Consider the following 21,810-nt stretch of genomic DNA (forward strand, 5'->3'; position numbering starts at 1 on the left):
CATGCACATTATTATTAATAAATGCATCATTTGAATGTTTTTAGAGACTGTTTCTAAATATATATACATATGTATTCTAGTGTTTGGTGTTGTTTCCTTTTTTAGATACTCAGAAGATTATTATCTTCACATAGTCACAAAACTGCAGAACTGCTCCTGGGTAAGGAAACCAGAAGAATCTACAAAATTCAGGTAATTTTCATTGTCTCATTAAGAAAAACTGTTTACCCTAGATTTTTCTAACAGGCCATAAATTTAAATATTCCCTTTTAAACAGATAACTTTGTATTGCTTGTAGGAATTTCTATCAACTTTTTAACGCTGGGGCTCTTCTTGTTTGTTGGAATTTAACTATGCAAGTAGAATAAAAGACCTACATAAGTAATTTCATCTATCTTCACATTAAAGAGCAGTAAACTAACTTATGTAGAATGAATTAAAATATTCCTGACATACAGCCTGCAGTGTTAAACAAGTACTGATAATGTTATTTTGTCCATTTGAACTGGCACTCTGATAAAAGGCTATAATGAAGCAGTGTGTTCCTTACCCCCAGACTATTGCCTCTATTGCAGAAGTGCCCAAGGCACTCATTAGACTTGTCACTGCATGTCATGGCCCCTGAGCATGACACAGAAGGACATGCTCAGTAGGGATGGTGAGCTCTGAAAAGACTAAACTCTCATTTGGAAATCATGCTGGTTTTAAAGAACAGCTTCACTGTGCCATCCCTGTTTTCTCCAGGGAAAAAAGCTCCTTTGATTTACATTTTTACATAGATCATAATTAAAGATTCTGTCATGATTGTTAAAAATAAATAAACTGACTTATCTTCCAACTCTTTGGAGTTGACTAGCATTGAGAGCTTAATATCCACATGCTCAGCATGTTCCCTTTGGAAGAAGTAGTTTTGGGGTGGGGGGGACAGGGTAAAGGGTTTTGTGCACCATAAATTGCTGTGTTTGCTGTGTATCACAGCTGACTAATGGTGTTTCCAGAAGCTGAGGTAGGAGTATAGACAGAGTTAAAGAAACTTTCTGTTGACTCAGGCAGGCCTCAGCTGTGCACAGAGCTATCAGCATGACAAGGAGCTGCCCATTCCATCTCAGAACAGGCAACTGTCTTGTACAGAGTTGACAGGAGATGAAGCTGCTCTCACCTGCTCTTCACCCTGCTACATTTGAGCTTTTTGTTTTCCAATCTATTTTTTTTTAACTTCTCTTCAAATAGCAGTAGCTATTTGCTACTGCTTCTGCTGTACTGGGTGTTTGTATAAGCAATAAATAAGCCAGGCTGGACAAATGAGTGGCTACAGTGCCACTGATTCAATCTCCCCTCCACCAGGCCACCTTCTACATCTTCTAGGTCTATGGGAATCAAGCATCCAAAACATCATATAAGACTGGAGTTTAAATACAGGATGCTTGCTGTTCCTCATGTTGTCTTTGGTTTCCAGCAAGGAGTGTGGGTCATAAGTAGTCAAGGTAGGTTATGCAACCAATGATCAAACTGGAAAAATTCAAAAGACAAAACTTTTGGGTGCACTCAGCTATCAAAAAGTGTGGAGTCTATGATCCCATTGAGGTGATCTTAGTAACTTTAATTTAGTTCATACACCAAGCAGAAAACCATCTTTTAAAATCCATGGTTCAGCACAGGCTGGACAAACTTGTTACTGAATCAACATTCAAGGGCTGTGCTGTTATGGTTTCCTTGGTTTTTAACATCCAGCTAGCTGCAATATTAGCTAGTTCATATGTACATAACCCATGCTGCAATTCTGATGACAGTACTATGTATTCTGTTCCTGAAATTTGATTTGATTTGATGTCATCAAAGATTTCCATTGACATGACTACGGACGGGTGCTTTAGTGTAGGGCGTTGTGAATGATTAAAGACTTATGCAAAAGCACCCATCTTTTGTAAAATATTTTTTCATTCTCAGTCTTCTCTATTGTTTTTTGGAAATAGTATATTAAAATTTTACAGTTGTCCTTAATCCATGACCATACTGAAGATTTTCAAGGCTCTTAGCAGTTGGTCAATGGAGTCTTTAAAATAAGAAGATTTTAAAAAGAAAACCAAATTTTATTTAAAATTTGCTGGCTAAATCTCCATGGTTACAGAACTTCCAGACTTATTTATCAGACTTAAGCCTCCAACTAGCTTTGGAAGGGCACTTCAGCTGAAAAATGATGCATTAACGGAGCTATGGGGGTGAAAAAGTTCTAGAGTTGTAGTGAAATAAATGAATTAATAATCATTGGGCAGTAGATCTCTTCCTTTTTTTTTTGATTTAGCCTAGTGTCAGTAATAGCTGTGTAATACAAATATTTTACAGTCTGAAAAATCTCATTAAGTAGGTAGATAAACACACCCATTTGCAGAAGAGGAAATTAATCTCTGAGGGGCTGTGCAGCAGAAATTGGGTACTACAGCCAGCCACCTTCAGCAGGAGAAACTTGAAGCTGTGTCACATTATTTACCTGCCATTGCCACCAGAAGTCTGCCTGCTCACAAGACTGCAGAGAAGCTGCCTGACTTCTTTTCCTGTTTGTCCATCTGTTAAATGCAGTGAACGCTTAGATGCTTCTCAGGCACGGTGTCAATTTTATGACTTCTCTCTATTTTCCTGAAGTTCTGAAGAGCAGGCATGCATATTTATAAGGGATTTAATGTCTTATGCTTCAGGGCATACACTAACCTCTAATTAATAAGGTTCAAGAGCAGCTTCTCCTGGGTAGTTAATTTTTCAGAGAAGCTTTTCTGTGTTTTCCTTTGCAGCTTTTGCTGATGGCTTCCATCGTGCTGCTAGTGGAGTGAAGGAATATGTGATCTAAGCCAGTAACTCCTGTGTTCCTAGAAGACAGCACTGTGTGCCAAGGAGTACACATCCATTCTCATTTTAAGCTGCTCTCCCAGCAGATCCAGGCCAAATAAAAGAATATAAATTAGAAGTGCAGTTGAGGAAAGAAATACTTGTCTTTTTATTTGGCAAAAGGGTTACAGCTGACAGCCATGTCTAGCACAAACTACAGTGTTTTTGCCAACTCACTGTTGGAGAGCAGAGTCCAGGCTGACCCTCTACTACCTGGCTCAGCTTTGTCATGCAGCTGTGCAGAATGTGTCCATTTGTTGTCAGAGGGCTGCCCTTTCCCAAATGGCTCCCTCTAAAGCTGCTCTGCTGTGCTGGCTCAGGTTGCTCTCTGGCAGCACTCACTGGTTCTTGATGGCTACGTGATGTTTACACATGCATTTCTCAAAATCAAGAAGAATAAGGAAGCAAGTACAAGCCATGATGTTCTCTTTAATACCTCCCAAATCCACAGTCACTCTTTTGTGGTTGAATTTTGTCTGGACTGTCAGGGAATCAATCTTCTGGCATTTCGCTTATTTTAGTGTCTGTAGTGGTGACATCAGCATTGTCAGATGTAGGCTGCCCTCAGAGGAGCAAGTGCAAGTACTTGGTTCATTGCTCTTGAAATCTAGTTAAGATTTATTGTGCCCCACAGTAGTATTTGTCAGTCATTGTTAAAAGAGTGGTGCAAGTAGCCTCCTACTAACAGTGATTTTTGGAGTCTTCTCCAACATTTACTTCTAGGGACATATAGAAAGCTATTTTTTTATTCTGACTTTTCCTTTATAAAATTAATCTTCTCTTGACCTTTTAAAAATTTATTACATTCTTTATGGCTCTTCAGTCATCTAGCATCTCCTTATTATGCCTTCATTTACAAGCCCACCTGAATTCTTCCTCCCTTTTCAGATTTAAATCAGCTCTAACTTGTTTTAGACAGAACAAGTCCTTGGATTTCTTGTCTGTAAGGGAGAAACTTGGTAGAAACTTGGAAAAGTGGAGGAAATAATCTCACAGCTGACTGGAAGGGTTATCCTTAAAGGTCTAGGGGAAAAAAACCTGTGCTGGGTAGCTTCCTCTGCAAAGGATCTTCTAGCTACAGTCAGTAGAGTCTCAAGTTCCCTAGGTAACCTGAATATTAATTATTATATCAGTATTCTTCAAAGGTTTTCTGCTTTAAAGAAATACTTCATTACTGCAACACATTACAGAGCCCAGCTAAGTGCAAGCTGTAATTGTTTTTTACACCTCCACATCTGTCTGCTTTACAGACTTTTAAGCCTAATTTACTCTCATTTGGGGTATACACCAATGGTATCAAATAATCTGCAGGTTTTCAGAATAGTTGTGACTCCAGCTTTTGCAGAAAGCCACAAAATATTTAAAACAGGCTTCAAAATGAGGGGAGAAAGGCTGAGCAGATGCTGTGTTTCAGAGAAGCCTCTGAGCATTGTATTTCTGGGCTGTCTGAGCTTGGGAGAGCAAGGCAGTGCAATAGCACTTCAGGAGTGGCATCACACTGAAATAGTGAGCTGTGGGTACTGAGCCCTCTCCCCATGGAAAGACCATTCCAGACAAATCTTATTTGCATCTCATAATGAGGGGAGAAGGATATTCCTAGGTGTAAAACACAGTTTTAAAATTCCTGATGTTGCACTGCAGTCTAGCTGGCAGAATACTGCCCTCAAGCAAAATATTTTTCCTTTTTTAAAGGAACATTACTACTTTAAAAAAAGAACATGTCTTCTTGAAAAGATCCACCATTTTCAATGTCCTGTTATTTTCCCTCTTCCTTTTTTTCCACTTGACTTCTATTACCCTTTTCCCACTTTAATATCTCTTCTCAAAAGTGTGTGTTAAACATTCCTGCAGATTGTAGAATACCACTTCTTGAAGAGATTAGTTTTGTGCAAACTACACTGTAACCCATATAACAGTATTGCTTATCACATCTGTGTACTGCAATGAACCCCAGCTGAAACACAAATAAAACACACTGCAAAGTCAATTTATGCTTATATAAGCTCACACTACCACATAATCAATAGCTTTTCTAACACTAAACAGATCAATATTTCTGGTGTAATCTCTGAAATCTTCCAGTGTACAAGAAAGCTCACAGAACTCAGACTGCAGAGAGATTAAGAGTACGTTTGCTGCACAGATTTAGTAGATGATATGTGAAATAATGAGTATATACTCAAAGACATTTTGAATGTCTCCTATTTCAGGAGGGAAAAAGATGGGTGGAGAGATAGTAATTAGTGACAGTTTGAAACAAGGCTTGAATCTTTTAATTGGTCTACAGACTATTATATACTTTTCTAAAGGATGGAGGATTCCTATAAGTAGAATCTAATTTTGGATTAGTCTGAGCTAATTATGTCTTCATGGCAGACTCTTTAAATAGTCGTCGGTTTGAAAATTTTATTACGCTTTTTACATATTCAGCCTTGATTTCAGATTCAACCCTTTTGGTTTTGTCTTCAGCATTTATGATGTTACTTCATTTGTAGGCAATTCAAGAGCTGTCAGTGTAGCATTCCCCTTCAAAAATGTTCTGCTTCAGATTTCAGATTTAATCACTTTTTTCTTAATTTTGGAATATGTCATAATATGCCTCATTGCACTTTGGTTGACACATTGGCATGGATTGATAAGAGCCTGGAGAAACCTCTGTCATTGTCTACAGCCCCCAGTGCAGTACAATAAGATAATTGCTACCTCATTATAAAATATTACAGCAATGGAAATAGATAAAAAGTAGTCTTCCTGTTTGTAGTTGTGCCCTTGAAATTTTGCTGTTACATAGTGGAATTTTTTGTGGGTTCTTCTACTGTCACAACAGTCTCTGCAGTATGAAACATTAAAGTCTTTGATGCCTTGACATGTACAGCATAATAACTCACATGAACTAATGATTACAAAGATCTAAGCTGGGTAAACTATTAAAACAAACTTAACAAAACTTTTTCTGGTTTTTAGTAATCCATGGGCTTTTGTTGCTTGAATGCTTTGCTCTTTGTTCAAATGACCTTATGAGCTGTGTTGTGATGTCCACTTAGCTCACAGGAGTTACTGCTTTAAATATTTGCTAGTTTTAATTTGTGTTTGGTTCTCTTTTATGTGATTTTTATTTTTTGTGTCTAGGGTAACTGAAAATCCACAAGGAGATGTATCTATGTAAGCATTACTGGTGTCAGTAATGTGCAGGTGCTTCATAACGGGGCCAATATGATACTGTTTTTGCAAACAAATATTCACTTTATAGATGTTTGTAAATGGTGACTTAAAATCAAATAGATTTACATCATTACTGGAAAAAGTTTGTCCTCATCACTATTAAAATATTCCAGTTGTTGAAATTTTGCACCTTGCCTAGGCAAATTCTTTTAGTGTGTTTCCTAATACTGAACTTAAGCTTTATTTAGAGCAAATTAAAATTGTTTTCCTCCCCTTTCTCACCAGAACCTTAAAGGACAGTTGAGCATCTTTTATTTTAAAAATGTTTTGAATATTTTGATACTTTGGCAGCATCTATCTCCATCCATTTTTCTCCTCCTCCCACCCCAGTTTAGTCCAATGCATAACAACAGTGGAATATTTCACACAGTTCTCAGCAATGACCAGTGCCCTCAGGGCACAGATCCATAGGCATTGGTGTCATACTGAAGCATTTTCAATGGGAAAAGTTCGGTGGAATGGAAATTTTTAAGCTCTGCAGAAGCTTTTTACATGAAGACAGATTTCACACTCATTATAGATTCTTCCAACATCACTCAGAGTAAGGGAAGTGCTGGCTTTTGAACCAGCTGAGAGAGTCTGCAAAGCCTTGACTAACCATTGATTGCTTTAGCCCTTGTGATTGGTCCACCCTGAGTTGTTGAAGATGTTGAGATGTTTGCATTATCTTCAGGATGTGTGCACACTGTGACTTGTCAGCAGGCATGTGCAGCCTGTACAGAAGGCCTGAATCAGCTAAAATGCATATACTCATCCTAGCACAGAAACAAGATAGCTCATTTTGCTGCTATCTTGGCTCCAGAGCAACTGCAGGAGCTGCAAAGAAACTCTATCAGCGTATTCAGAGCATGTGTATTCCAATAAATACAGTGGACTATCCATATGAAGTGTGTGTTATGCAGAAAAGTTTGGAAATGTGTAATCAAGGCAACAGCCTTCTGTTACTGCCAACAGTTGAGCATGGAAAAATTGCATAGCAGCTGGAAAATAACATAATTTGGCTCATCTCATAAGCCATACAATTTTGGTAACTTTCTTCAAGAAACCAGGATTTTTGTAAGGTCTCAGTGGCCATGAACCTGAAGAAATTATTTGGATGCCACGGGCTCAAAACTGTAGCAGCTGAAAAACAATACAAACTAGGGTCCTGCATCCTTCAGCCACAAAGGAAAAAAATTCAGTGAAAGTGTATGCTGAGCAACAAAAAACATTCTCCAGTGCAATATTCTTCATTTGACTCTATGTTGTCTAATGTGATCAAAACTTCCCAGACAAATGCAGCACACTCCTCCACTTAGGTTATTGACTAAGGTTATGACTGTACTTACTGGGTCCTATGAGATATGTATTACCAGTCAAAATGGTGTAGTCTTTTATCAGGTTCTGATTTTGTTCCTCACTTACTGCAAGTGACTGTTCTAGATAATGCAATCAAATCCCTTTCTGCTTATCTTGGCATAAGAAATATCTGTGTTTGGAGTTATGCTTCAGGATTTAAAAATAACTCTTAGATATCACTCAGCTTCCAAATCCTTGCAGGAGAAATGTTGGAGGAAAAGGCTTCTCCAGATAAACTGTCAGTAATAACCTCTTCTACAGAGATATTTTCCAAAACTAGTGCCCTACAAAACTTGGGTACTTTGACTCAAGAATCACCTTCAGTCTGCACTTGTCATGCATGACTGGATCATAAGCACCCTTTGTTCTAGGGCAAGCCCACAGTCTCTGATAAAAGCTGAACTTAAACCTTCTTACTGTAAGCTACATTCATGTTCTGAAAGCTCTGAGATGGATGCTCAGCCTGTATAGCAGCATCCTATCTTCCAAGAGCTGCTTCCATATCTCAGGGTTTTCTCCCAGTCAGAACAGACAATGTGTATCACTTTCTAGTAAAAAAAACCCAAAAAACTTCTGTTTGGTGCTGTTATGATTTGACTCTTGTTTCTTATCTCCCACTGTCTTAAGTTTCCCTCTCCCCAGGTGGCATGATACATGAGTTAAAATGTTGTCTTGGCTTTGCAACCCCTCACACAGAGCCCTTGTAGGATACATGCGTTAATCTTATGAAGCTGATGCTCTTCAGTGAGTCCTTAGCTCCTGACAGACCACATATGAATGACATTAATACTCTGATGAAATTACAGTAAGAGGTTGCTTGAACTGCCCAGTCTCTACCCCTTCCTCACCATTTGCTGTCAGTTGTAGATTACCACGTGTCAGAGCTTGTATGAAGTCCTGTGTGAGCAGATTGCTGAATTCACTGCCATGGGTATTGCTGTCTGCAGTTACATGAATTCCCACTGGAGTCCCATCCTCTGTACAGGGATGCTTGAGCACAGTGGGATTCTGTGTCATGATTTGATCTAAGTAAAATGTTTCTATTGTTACCACCAAATTTTTAGCATGGATGCTCTAAGAATGTTTGTCATTATTCAGTATGTATTCTCTTGTTCTTACTGTGTTTCCGGACTAGCTTGGCTCTGTTTTGTTTTCTCAGTGAATCCATAATATTAATTTAAACTATTACTTTCTTATTAATTCTGATATTTGTTTTTCTTTTGCACTGTTTCTGCTTTTATTGAGCACTTGTTCTTGTGGAATGAGTAATAAAAAGCAAAAACATCATCTCTATTAATGAATGGGATCTGTTATCAGTTTGCTTTTCAGGGTCTGGTAGCCATCACACACACAAAAGAGCTGTTTTACTAAATTTTGCAGGAATATTCTGGCATTATTCCTTCTCCTCTAAAAATGTCTAGTGGTTGACACAGATAATGTTTAGGCCTGCTTCGTTTAGCTTCAGGAAAATAAACAAGGAAATCAGCATTAAGGGTTATGTGATTCCTCATTTCCATGTGAGTGCCAGGGAGCAGTGAAGGACAGCTTCTTCCTGAGGCACAGGGTGTGGGATCCCAGCACAGTAACCTGGCCAGCAGAGCAGAAACTGGTACCTGGGCTCATCCCACCCCTAGCCAGGAACAGGGCAGCCCTAGCCCAGGCATCCTGGGAACAGGGTGGACACAACTGGAGACTGGCCCTGCTGTGGTGTTGCTGGGGCAGTGACTGATGGCTCTGGAAGACTGAAATAGGGTCTTGGACCCTAGGCAGGATAGGGGCAGCTCCAGGATGCTGGGCAGTAGCGAGGCTGGGTAGTGCCCTCAGGACCCAACAGTGAGATCTGAATCCTCTCACTGCTACAGTATTTATTAAGGATAGAATGAGCTGGTTATAGCAAAAAGTGACAAGAAAGAAAAGCAAGTATGCTTCAGTCAAAAACCACTGGTTCAATAACATCCAGTGTTCCCAGACACCATCATTTGACTCTACTGCCTTATTGCACCCTTTTTACTTTGCCATATATTTAAAGTAGGATACTATATACACAGAGTGGATTGTTCTCACCATTGGGTGTCTCCTGACCACAGAGCATAGTCACAGTTCCATCTGCAGCCTTGGACCTTGTGGTTCTCCTTAGCCACAGATCTTCCCTGCCCCTTAAGGTTTTGAGCAGGGCAGTGGGAATCACCATGGTTGGGGAGTGGAGTCAAATGCAGCTTATGGAAATCTGAACCCTACTGGTTCCTCTCTCAGGAGTGACATTTCCTGGTTACTCTCACAGTTTGGGTGTTTCAGATCTGTGCCATCCCAGCACTCAGTCTTTCCCAGTGTTCCTCACACATCTGGGAACCTTGCCTTGAAGGAGTTTGAGAACTCAATATTCAAAATGTGTTGATATATACCAGTAAGTCATCTGACAACTGAAATGGTCCGTCCTTCCTTCCTTCCTTTCCTTCCTTCCTTCCTTCCTTCCTTCCTTCCTTCCTTCCTTCCTTCCTTCCTTCCTTCCTTCCTTCCTTCCTTCCTTCCTTCCTTCCTTCCTTCCTTCCTTCCTTCCTTCCTTCCTTCCTTCCTTCCTTCCTTCCTTCCTTCCTTCCTTCCTTCCTTCCTTCCTTCCTTCCTTCCTTCCTTCCTTCCTTCCTTCCTTCCTTCCTTCCTTCCTTCCTTCCTTCCTTCCTTCCTGTTTCCTTCCTTCCTTCCTTGTTTCCTTCCTTGTTTCCTTCCTTCCTTGTTTCCTTCCTTCCTTGTTTCCTTGTTTCCTTCCTTGTTTCCTTCTTGTTTCCTTGTTTCCTTCCTTGTTCCCCCCCCCCTTATTTTGACCATTTTTTCAAGAGAAGTGAGATTGAGAGTTATCCCAGACCTGTTCATTCTTTTCCCTGTCTTCCAGGAAACATAATCTTTAGGTTTTTCTATGTGCTGGACTATGCTTCAGTTACATCAGAAACATTAAATAATAATAATTATTATTATCAACATTATCATTATTATAATAATACAATATTTATAATAATAATTACCATTTTATGCTAATTTTACTATTGTTATTGTAGTCTTTTCTCTGTCTACACTGTGGATAAAGTGAAATGAAACAACTTCTCTTAGCTGTGTCTTACCCATTAAAGTCAGCTCACTTTCAGGCAGAATTTGGCTTCTAATATTTAACTAGTTTCAACAATTTGTTTTACTTTACACATTTAAACAGTATGAAATAAAACTTTTCTATTCCTTTGGCTCTAATGGTAAATTTTTTTCTTCTCAATTAGCCTTCAGTGTGGTATTTTCAAAATTCTGGGAAATTCTGTTATAAGACTATTTTCTCTAAATTGTTAGTAGTTCTCTTAGTATCTCACCTTATGAGAAGACCGTGTCCTAGCAATTGATACATAATGTCTGTCCATGAATATTTCAGCCTTACAGACTGAAAATCAGATCCCATGGCAGCAGAGAGGATGTTGTTGCCTATAGCAAAATAAATTATAGTGTTTTAGGTCCGATTTCAAAGGTCTGATGGGGATTTTAAGTTAATTTCATTTCACTGTTAATAATGTAGAATGTTTGCACACATAATATTTTTATAATTTTGGAGGTAACAGGAATTGTAAGTAATAGTCTTCACTCCCACAAAGGTTTGAGTGAATCCCTTCCATTTTAATTTCTTTAAGGACTTCTGCTAGGTGTTTTGGGGAGCAGCTAGGCTATCTGTCTAGGACATCTGTCTTCTTTATGTGCAAGTTTTGATGTAATTTATTTAATGCCTGTGATACTGTGCACAGGAAAATTGTGATGAACAGTTGCAGAAATTAATTATTGATTAATTGGCTTGCAACCATCTAGATGTTCACTAAGTACCACTGCCAGTACCTTCCATCTCTATCTCTTTTATTCCCATTTTTTTCCTTCTTCAGCCTTCTAGTTTCTTACAATCACTTGTTCAATATTGGTGAAAATCACATTTTTAATTCTTCAGGAACTGAAGTCTCCCAGTGTTTCTGTATTAATCTTAGCAATTAATAATATTGAGGAGATTGATTACAACTTTTTCTCAGTGGGAAAAGGAGATCAAGAGATAAAAAAAGTTATCAGCTCTGATTAGATTCTGAACATTTGCTGTGAAAATGGACTTGCATAGCCAAACAAGCCAAAGGAAATGACATCATAGAAGGTTAATATAGCCTTTTGCTGCTACTTAATTCAAACTGGTGTTCACTGATCTAGTTCTCTAGCACTGCATTTCTACTTATTTGCCTCTCTTTGAGCAGGTTTTGTTTGTGTTTTTTGCAGGTCAGAATTAGCTTCCTGCTGTGATGCAGTTCACAATTTTATTGCTTCTCAAAACAACAGCCCACTGGGAAGTAACATGAGTTACGAAGTGGACAGTAAAAAGACTATTCTCATTACACAGGACATTTTTAAGATGCTGCCTGTGGTAAGTACTGTATATTCTTCATGTTATTATAATCATAGTATATATATTTTGGGTTACTAATTGAGATACTGTGATTCCTCTGGAAGAGACCCATCAGCTCCTGTATGCACTTCTTTATTTGCCTTGCAAGGTGTTGTTTTGTTGGGTTTTTTTCCCCTTCCTCTGCAGTGGTAGAGGTATTTACAGTTATCATAGATCATAGGTTGGAGGTAGAGTTGCTATAGAACACTGGCTTGGCAGCCAGTTCAGGAGCAAATACTCCAAAAATGTTTGCCTTGCTTTTATCATTCCTGTTTTTAAAGGCATTTCAATCTGGAAGCACGTTTCATATTCCTCATATGCCCATGCCATTTGCTGTGCAGGCTTGGGCATGTAAGTTATGAAAGATATTTTGGTGGTAAACCTTATACAGAATATCATAGAACATAATAGAGTAGAACACAGAAATTTCAGTTGGAAGGGACCCTCAATAATCACATAGTCCAACTGCCTGATGAATTCAGGGCTGACCAAGTTAAAGCAAGTTACTAAGGACATGGTCTGAATGCCTTTTAAATGCTGACTCCTGGGCACATCAACCACCTCTCTAGGAAGCCTGTTCCAGCAACTGACCATCCTCTTGGTAAAGAAATGCTTCTTAATGTGTAGTCTAAACTTCCCCTGGTGCAGCTTGGAACCGTTCTGATGTGTCCTGTCACTGGATACAATGGAGAAGAGATCAGCGCCTTCCTCTCCCCTTCCCTTGCTCAGAGAGCAATGAGATTACCTGTAGTTTTCTCCTAACTACAGAAGTCCAAAGCCCTCAGTGACTTGTCATAGGACATTCCTTCCAGCCCTTTCATTAGCTTTGTTACCTGCTAGGGGCAGGTGTTTGCAGCAAGAAGCACAGGTTGAGAAAAAGAATCAGATTTTGTACCTCAGGATTACAGTAGATATACAAGATCTTGAGACTAGACAAAGAGTTTGTATTTGGTTTCTTGAAGCTAAGGGCATATGGGAGCCCTCTTACCCATCTCTGGCATTCTTGATTTGTGAGATCCCAGCTACCATGGGTCTAGTTCTTCCTAGCACTGCTGTGAATCAGTCTTTACTGACTTCATTGCAATAGAGAATTGCAATTGTAATTCCAAACTTAAGCTGGAGAAATGAAAAAGTATATGCTGTATGTGCACATATACATGCTAAGGTAGCCAGAATTTCCTGGCCCTTGTGTTCTCCTACTGTCCTTTCAGAATTGAACAAAATATTTGAATATGTTGTTCTGTAATATATTGCCAGGCAAATATGATGTTTGCCACTTTCCCACACTTTTTGCCTTGTTCATAACAGTGTCCCTTCTTGCTTCTCTTTGGGCAAGCTGATGAGAGAAGAAAGAAACATAATGCTTTCCATAAGCAAGTTTTGACTCGCTGTTACAACTGGGTTTAATTTCTGTACTCAAAATATCCCAGCTGTTGGCCTCTGGTAAATGTCAGTGCTCCCACACCAGAAGATGTTGAGCAAGATGTATGAAAAGTTTCTGAGACTGGGATAACAGCCAGCTATATTAACGTCAGCCTAAATAGCCAACAATTTGCATTAATTTTCTAGGTTGTGAACTGTGCTGGTTTTCAAGTGGATGCACTTAGCTCCCACTCAGCTTCCCCACTGCAAGACAGCAACCTGTAACAAGAGGAGGAGCAGAGAGGGTAAACAGCCAGGAACAGTAACCTCTTCTGTGAGGCCTCACATTCACAAAGAGTTAAGCCAGGGCACATCATTATCCTTTACAGCATATTCAGGTTTCCTTAAATTCATTATTCTGCTTCAAATCTAATTGTGGGATGACAAAAGTGAGGAGAATTTACAAAGTTACCTTCTATTACCTGAGAAAGTAAATTACTGTGTGACAACCCCCAGTCTGTTACAGTGCAAAGGAAAATGGGTAACTTTAAACTATCTTCAGTGTAAATTAGTTCCTTAGTTTGTCAAAGTTGCAATCCACTACTAGATATTTTTAGTGTTAAGTGTATTTAAAAGGTACCCAATTTTAACAATCCAGTGTTATTCTCTCAAAGTTCTGATAGCAGAAGTAACAGTTCTCTGTCTGTTGGTGCCTGCTTTTGGCTCTTGGCTGTCCAGGTCTGGCAATCCTGTCTGCTAAATGGTGAATGCTTTTACTGGGATTTACCAGTTTAAACCTGCAAGAGCAAATAAACACAAAGAAACAATCAAAACACTTATAAAGAATTGGCTGCATCTTTTTGTTTGTTTGCAGTCCTCTCCTCTTTCAGTCTATCCCTTCAAGAACTGTGCTGTGGTTGGAAATGGAGGCATTCTGAAAAATTCCAGCTGTGGAGCTGAAATCGATAGTTCTGACTTTGTGTTCAGGTAAGAGCTCCTTCATTTTCCTGAAGTGTGTCCCACATTCTAAAAACTTGGCAGGATTGGAAGTATGCCAGTGCCAGTTTGTAGCAATGAGGAAGAATCTTGACAATTTGTTATTTCTGCCTCTTTAAGGATACTTCTGCTTTGTAGTTTTCAGAATGCTGCTTTCTAATTAAAGAGCATGCTGGATGATACGTGTATAATCTGTGATTGCTAAGTCACCTTGCAGTGATGTGAAATGTGATTATCTGAGAACCTGGCATTTCTGATTATTTAACATCCTTTAGGAGACTGGTATTAAATGTCACATGTGTATCTCTGGTTTAACAGAGTGTTTACTTAGCCATTGTTTGGCTTACCCATGTAGCTACCTAATTGCCCCAATATTTGTTTCATCTGTTACTCATTTAAAAAATTAAGCATTTATTTCAGTAGTGTTTTTAATCTCCCTGGACAGACTGGGAGAAAACCAGGCACACTCAGAGTGTAATTTTGCCCACTCACAGTTTGTAGTTCATGCAAAGAAACAGAGCAACAGAGGGAAGGTTCTTTTCTCAGTGATGTCCAGTCACACAGCATGCTGAATTTAATTTCCTTTTCTGATTTTTTCCTAAAATTTGGGCTTTTGAAAAGCTAAAAGAAAAAAAAGGTCTTTCCAATTAGATAAGTGTTTTAATAAAAATGGGAAGTCTCTGTACTAAGATGCTAAACCTACTAAGTGACTGAAGTTAAGAAAATGCTTTCTTTACGTTTTATAGAAATCACTGTTTCTGTGATAGGGCAAATTATGCTGTTGTTAGAAGACACAATAGAAGACTTTCAGCATTGTTTAGGCAAGAGGAGCAATGTTTCCTAGCAGCCAGCATAGGGCGTTCATAGACTCCTGAGATTTTGACTGTGCTCCTGGTTTGTGATACGATTTATGAAAATGAGCTCTCTGTGCCCTATTTTAACCATCTGTACAGTAGATTAAATATCTTTACTAGAAGTGCTGTAAGCCTTATTTAATATTTGTAAAGTGCTTAGACATCCCTGGGAGCTGATGTGAAAGTGTCATTGCACAAGAGAGGAATTTGCAAATAGTAACTGTAAATCATTTCTGGTGCACATCTGTTTAAGCAAATATTTCTCAATTTCAGGTGTAACCTCCCTCCAACCACAGGAAACATTAGCAAAGATGTTGGCAATAAAACAAACCTTGTGACTGTTAATCCGAGTATCATAGCTCAGAAGTGAGTACTGCTGAAAATCTGTTTCTGTGCAATGGTGTATAATTGTTTGACATGATTTAGATTTTCGTGGAAATCCATTGGGATACCAGCATAGAGAGCAGTGCATGTAGATTGCTTCATTAAGCCTTAGCTTCCATGTAAAATATGTACTAGTCTAAATGGAAATTTTCTAAACCTGGCCTTTTTTGTATCATAAAGGAGTCAGCAATACCCAGATTAGCAAGATACCTTGGCTGATACTAGTCAGCAATTTATGGCAGGGTAAAATTGGTGATTGTAAACCCAAGCCTCTTCTTTTTGGTCCATGACCCTCATGACCCCAAGCATTTAGAAAGGAATTGTAATCATAAATCAGGAAAGGCTGGAAATGTGTGTCTGACTCTATCAACAGGACTGTGAGCACATGTTCCTAGGTAATGGGCTTGGAGGCTGTTCTGATGAAGGCTGTTTCCTGAATGGAGGCCCAGCTTCTCTAATCCATTATTTCAATCCATATGAAAGCTGCTTGCTCACACGCTTTTTTCTGAGCAGAGGTGGGGTTTTTTTTCACCTTCTTGATGAAAAGAAAATCTAATAAGGCCAGCCTGACTAATCTGACATCTTCAGCAGGCTGGAACTGCAGCTTATCTATGAAAGGACTGCTGTGCCATGTTATTTACTGCTTGCTAATCTCACTGTATTGTATTGTCTGTCATAACTGTATTGTCAAAAAGACAACATAAGGCAAAGCTTTTTTTTTTCTCCTTGAAAGGAAGAAGGAAAAAGTACAGTGAGTACACAGAAATTAATAACAGGCATTTTTCATTGATTCAGGGATAGAACTTCATTTTTTGCAATGAGCATTATGTTAGTGCTTACCCAAACCTTTTTTACTTTAATGAAGACAACTTATTGCTTCTCCAAAACTAGATTTAGCTCATTGATGTTAGTGGGGCTGCATAGGGATATGAGGAAGGGAAATTGTCCAATGACTTAGTATCCTTGGTGACTTCTGACCTGATCCACAATTTTTCTGGGCTTAATCAAAGTATTCTGCCACAGCTGCATTCATTTTTTAGCCAAATCAAGTCGCACTAGGGTTAATAGAAGTTACACTGAAGAAAATGGGAGATAAGCCTGTGGGAGGATTAAGTGAGAGTACAAGAGGACTTCTATGATTTTTAAAAAGTATTTATTTAAATATTCAGAGAAAACTGTAAATGCTTTTGAAGAAGCAGGAGGAAGCAGCCTGATACCATTTAGCAGAACCAAGTTTGTTTCTTCTCTCAGAAGACCTATTCCGACGTTATTCCCTGTAATTTCTAATTCTTTGTTTGCATACTGGCTTAGTCTGATGTTATTCTTGTTAGGGTTAATCAGCTTTTGAACTGTGTTTGTCAGCATGTAAAATGTAGGTGAACTCTCTTGAAGAAAAGCACAGCTCTTACGTATCCTAATTAAACTGGCCTACACTTCTTACAGTGGCACAGCTGCAAAGGAGATTGAGACACTGTTGAATTGTCCAGGTTTCTAGCTAAGGAAGAGTAGAGATTTGAATTCTGGCCTGGAGGCTTAGTATTTTACAGTGAGTAAAAACAGAGAAAATTCTTGTAGCAGAGGCCAGAAATTCACCCCTCAACCACTTTTCCTAGACATAGGCTCAAGCATTTCTTGCTTACTTTGGCTGTGTGACTCTTGCATGCACATAGGTTCAGGGTCAAAAGGAGGGCTTGAGTCCCTCTCATTCATTTTGTTTCAGAGTCTGGTGGTAATGGCACTTTTCTGGGAAGTAGAAGCTGTAAATTTAAACCCCTTCAGCTTGAGAAAGGGTGTATCACTCCTTGCACTAGTTGTGCAAGAGGTAATTCTTCCATGAATGCTTTGAATGGAAATGGCAGGGGCTGCTGTCCTCTGTTTCAAAGTGCTGCATGAAAAGAGGATTTGAACCTACTTGAGTTGTGAAGGGAAATGAAACCAATTTTTTCAGCTGCTGCTGGAGTTGTAAAATTGGACTCTGATAGCCTTTAAAAGGTGAAAATACTCTGCTCAAATAGACAGCTACCTACAAAAGAGGACTCAGTCCTTTGAGTCCCAAAAGGGGTGGAAGCTCCATATGTTTAGGTGATTCAGAAAATTCAGACCTACAGAGGATATGAGTTGAGTTGCATCACTTCTCAGATAACTTGGGAATTTCACTAGTCAGTATTTGGGAGCACAGAATTATGCAGTAGTGAGAGCTAAGACTCTTTGCTCTTTGTTGGTGACTGAAAGAATCTGAGAATAAATCCTTGTCATTTGTGAAGTTAAAGCTCTAAATCTTTACAGATCTCCATGTGTTCCTTTTGTAGTTGAAGGACATAAACAGGGATGCCTATATTTTTAGCTATTTTAAAAGTACATCCTGCACTTGAGCACACACTAATCTTTAACACTCCAAGACTGCTCACATGCATCCTTGGATTTCCACACAGGGCAGACACAGAGATTTTGAAGAGAGATTTTTGTATAGCTGTTGATGTAAGAAACACGTTTCACAAAACACATATGGTATATATTGTAGTGCATGTATTTTTAAACAGAGAAAGTATGAGCACAATATTTTTTGCATTCTTCCTAATTTCTTGAATTGATCAATTTTCTAAACATGTCCTAGTCTCATTAGCAGTGAATTTGATCTGCTTCAGTATCTCCTGTGTTGCCAGTTCAATCTTATGTAGTGTGTTCTTATTATACTAGAGTCAGATTTTCATAGCTGCACATATGACAGCATATAATAGGGTGATATAAATTTGCAGTATAGACAGGCTGAACTGCTGCAGCAGTGTTCATTACATCTTTGCAAGTGCCGTTGTGCTGTTCTGGTCTGTAATGTTTGTATCAATACTACATTCCATTCCTGAAATGTTGTACTTTGCAGATACAACAAGCTAAATGAAAAGAAGACAGAATTTCTGGAAAACATTGCGGTCTATGGAGATGCTTTTCTTTTACTGCCAGCATTTTCCTTCAGAAGCAACACTGCCACTTCTTTTAAAGTGTACCACACTCTGAAAGAGTCCAAAGCAGCCCAAAGGGCAATATTTTTTCACCCCACTTATCTGAAAAGTCTTGCCCAGTTCTGGAGAACTAAGGGTGTGAAGGCCTACCGGTTGTCATCTGGTTTTATGATCACTAGTGCTGCTCTTGAGCTGTGTGAGAATGTGAAGCTCTATGGCTTCTGGCCTTTCTCAAAATCCACAGAGAAGATGCCAATCAGCCACCACTATTATGACAACCAGCTGCCTAAACCGGGTTTCCATGCAATGCCCAAAGAGTACAATCAGATCCTTCAGCTTCATGGCAAAGGCATTTTGAAGTTGCAGTTTGGTAAATGTGAATCGGACTAAAAAGGTAGGTCCCATTCTTACCACATGAAATGTCTTTATTTTACTAATGTGCCAAGGGAAAACTTGTTTTACAAAGTGTGAAACTGTTCTTTCTTAGAGAGACATTTCTACCTTACTCTCAATGAAAGTTGTATTTCCAAATAAGTGAAAGATTGAATCTTTCTGAATAAATATGTATCACAGAGTTGAGAAATGTTTTCCAATTGTGAATATTAGAAGGGGAGCACAGCTAAGTACAAATTCTCCCCATAAATCATAGTCAATCAGAAGTGTCTCCTTATCTCAGATACATGTCTCTGCCAACTTATGTTTGGTTTGGTATCAGTTCCCAGGTACCAGCCTCTGTTAAGAATTGCTTTATTTATAAGACATTGTGATCTTCAGAATGGATAAGCATCTTCAGAGATGCCTAATCCTGGCCCAGCCTTTCCATGTCTATAGAGAGAGCAGAGTAAGGATGGGGATTGTTCCATGAAGGGGAAGCATGCATCTCTGGCCTTGTTGTCTCTTGTGAAAGGGTAGAGATTGGAGCAGTGTGTGCTCACAGCCCAGGGCTGCAGAGCAGCTTGTGGATGGCAGTGAGGGAGCTGCCATACACTTCAGCAGATATTGCTGAGCATTTTACCTAGAGGTAGCTCAGAATCAGGAAGTTAAAAATACAGGATGAAGTGTCATTCCTTTTCCTCTGTTCTATCTGTCCCAACCCCTTGGACCTCTATCTTCTGTGTATTGCCTCAGAGAAATGCAGCACAGTCTGGCCTCTGACCTTGAGCCAATTTACTGTGTACACACTAGAGATGACTCTGAAAAGATTTGTCTGCATGTTTTCAATCTTGATTTGCCCTGTTGAAAAAGTAGGGCCAATTTGTATAAGTACTTATTAAACTTTTAAGCTCAGAAATTCCTGAGTTCACAATACTGTTGTCAGAGTCTCCTTTCACAGACCTCTATTTTTCCAGAGGGTCCAAGTTAATATAATAGTAAGTGATGTGTACAGTAGAACTTACATTGTATACTATATACTTTAATTGGACTGATGTAATCTCATGACTGTGTTGCTCAAGTTAAATAGAGAGCATCGTCTTGTTCAAGCCAGAAATTTCAAGTTTAAAAGCTAAGAGCACTTTTCTTCTGGCTAGGTTCTGAAATGAAAATATCCTTTTTTGATATTTAGAAAACATGTTGTCAAAGATATGTTCACACTTACTTTATCATCAGAGAATGCTAAGTTTTAAAATAGCAGATTGTTAGTACCAGGAAGGCACAATTTTATTCCATTTCAAGGGGTTTTTTAAGAAATAGGAAAATAAATGGCTTTCAGATTATTAAAATAATATAAAGCATGTGAGAAGAGATCTAAAATCCATATAATGAATCCATTCTCCTTGTCCATGGCAGGGGATTACCTGGGAGGAATTGAATTGTATATATATGCACTTTCATTTTTTGCTTGCAAAAGGTTGCAGTGTATTGGAAAGGTTAATAAATACATAATGTATTTTTTCTTAGTGGCTAAGCTGTTTATATCCAGCAGTTTCCATTGTCCTTGTTATTCCAATAATATAAATCATTGGAGACATACTGTGTAATTTTAATTGTAGTAACTACACGAGATAAGAAAATGAAAGCCAGCTCCTTAGAAATATTTACTCTAGAGAGAAGATAGAAGGCACAAAAATGTTTAAGGATCTCTATGTGTTAATTAAATGCTGTCCATGCTTGATAGACTGAAAACCACTTGTGGCCAAATTTGCCAAATAAGCTGTAAAGAAAAAAAAAAAACAACACAAGAAGAATAAGTTGTGCTGCCCTATTTACACTTATATTTACAAAGAGAAAACCAAATAAATGTTTTCAGTATGAGCTACCATTCTGCTAGTATTAGCAACTATTAGAGATAAATGAAATTCTATAATTAGTATATTTTACTGAAGATGACCTTTTCTAAGAATTCAGCAATCTCCTTTCTCTTTTAATTTTCCATTTTATGTTCTTCTCCATGCTCTGTGTTCTTTCCTCTTAGTGGGTAGCTGTAGGTTCCTTACACCAGTGGGTGCCCACAGAAGGCTCAGGCAGAACCTCCCACACACATTCCTGGGGCACAAAAGTTTGCTGCTGTACATGAGAAGTGAAGGAAGCTTCTCTGCTGGGAGCACCTATATGGAGAGTATAATTGCATCCCAGTGAACCATTTTTGGCAATTTGGCTCCTAAACAGTGTCCTTGCCAGTGGAATTTTTTTTTGCCTTAATATCCTCTCCTGTACCTTTATGATTATGTTCAACAGACATGTACAGGTCATGGCTAAAGTCAGTGCCCATCTATCACAGAGGGTCAAGCAGAAAATGCAGCAACAGCAAAATCTTGAAATATAATTAATGGTCTTTACTATTTTATATTAGATTACCAAATCATTTTTGCTGTGCAGCTGAAGGAAGTCTTATTTGTTCATTGGTTTACCCTGATAAGGGCATGTCATTAGCTTCAATGTAGGTTCAAGGAGGGGAAATGACCTAATTCATATTTAAAAATAGAAAAAAATGTGATTAGACAAATTGTCAGATGATAAATTAATCAGACTGGCATAAATTTGATTGCCCAGAAGCCTGGTTAAAATGCGGATTTTGTCTGCCCAGGAATCCATCAGGTTTTCTGTTTGCTAGAAAAAGACAGCAGGGCAGATGAGTATGTGTTGCTTTGACATACAAAACAGTAACTTTAAGCATCTGCTCAGAGGAGTCAGTCAACACAAAAAAAAAACCACAGAAAGGAAGAATGAAACTGAGACTTTGAGCTGGGGAAGAAAATAGTGCTCAATTGTCTGAGCAGAAGGACTGAGGGAGGAGGGCTTGAGAAGAGGTGTGCAGGTGGTTAGGCAGTAAGAACTGCTGAATTCTCCTCTGCATATCTTACCAGGAAAGTTAAAAGTAGGTATGAGTTTTTTAACTCCAACCAAACAATTAAATGTGATCTATTTCTGA

General features: G+C 38.7%; 1 protein-coding gene across 4 annotated transcripts in view; it reads left to right on the top strand.

The window, feature by feature from the left end:
• ST8SIA6 (ST8 alpha-N-acetyl-neuraminide alpha-2,8-sialyltransferase 6) overlaps positions 1–21,810 on the top strand; it is a 45,450-nt gene that overhangs the window by 14,858 nt on the left and 8,782 nt on the right. For 3 of the 4 annotated variants that reach the window (XM_030971246.1, XM_030971247.1, XM_030971249.1), the window contains 5 exons: positions 106–192; positions 11,722–11,866; positions 14,124–14,236; positions 15,373–15,465; positions 18,362–18,834. In XM_030971246.1, coding sequence (XP_030827106.1) covers positions 106–192; positions 11,722–11,866; positions 14,124–14,236; positions 15,373–15,465; positions 18,362–18,830 — 907 coding nt within the window. In that variant the 3' untranslated portion in view covers positions 18,831–18,834. The remainder of the gene's footprint in view (positions 1–105; positions 193–11,721; positions 11,867–14,123; positions 14,237–15,372; positions 15,466–18,361; positions 18,835–21,810) is intronic. The other variant, XM_030971248.1, reaches the window with a different exon arrangement.

Source organism: Camarhynchus parvulus, chromosome 2, assembly GCF_901933205.1.
Source record: "Camarhynchus parvulus chromosome 2, STF_HiC, whole genome shotgun sequence".
In the NCBI taxonomy this organism is placed as follows: domain Eukaryota; kingdom Metazoa; phylum Chordata; class Aves; order Passeriformes; family Thraupidae; genus Camarhynchus; species Camarhynchus parvulus.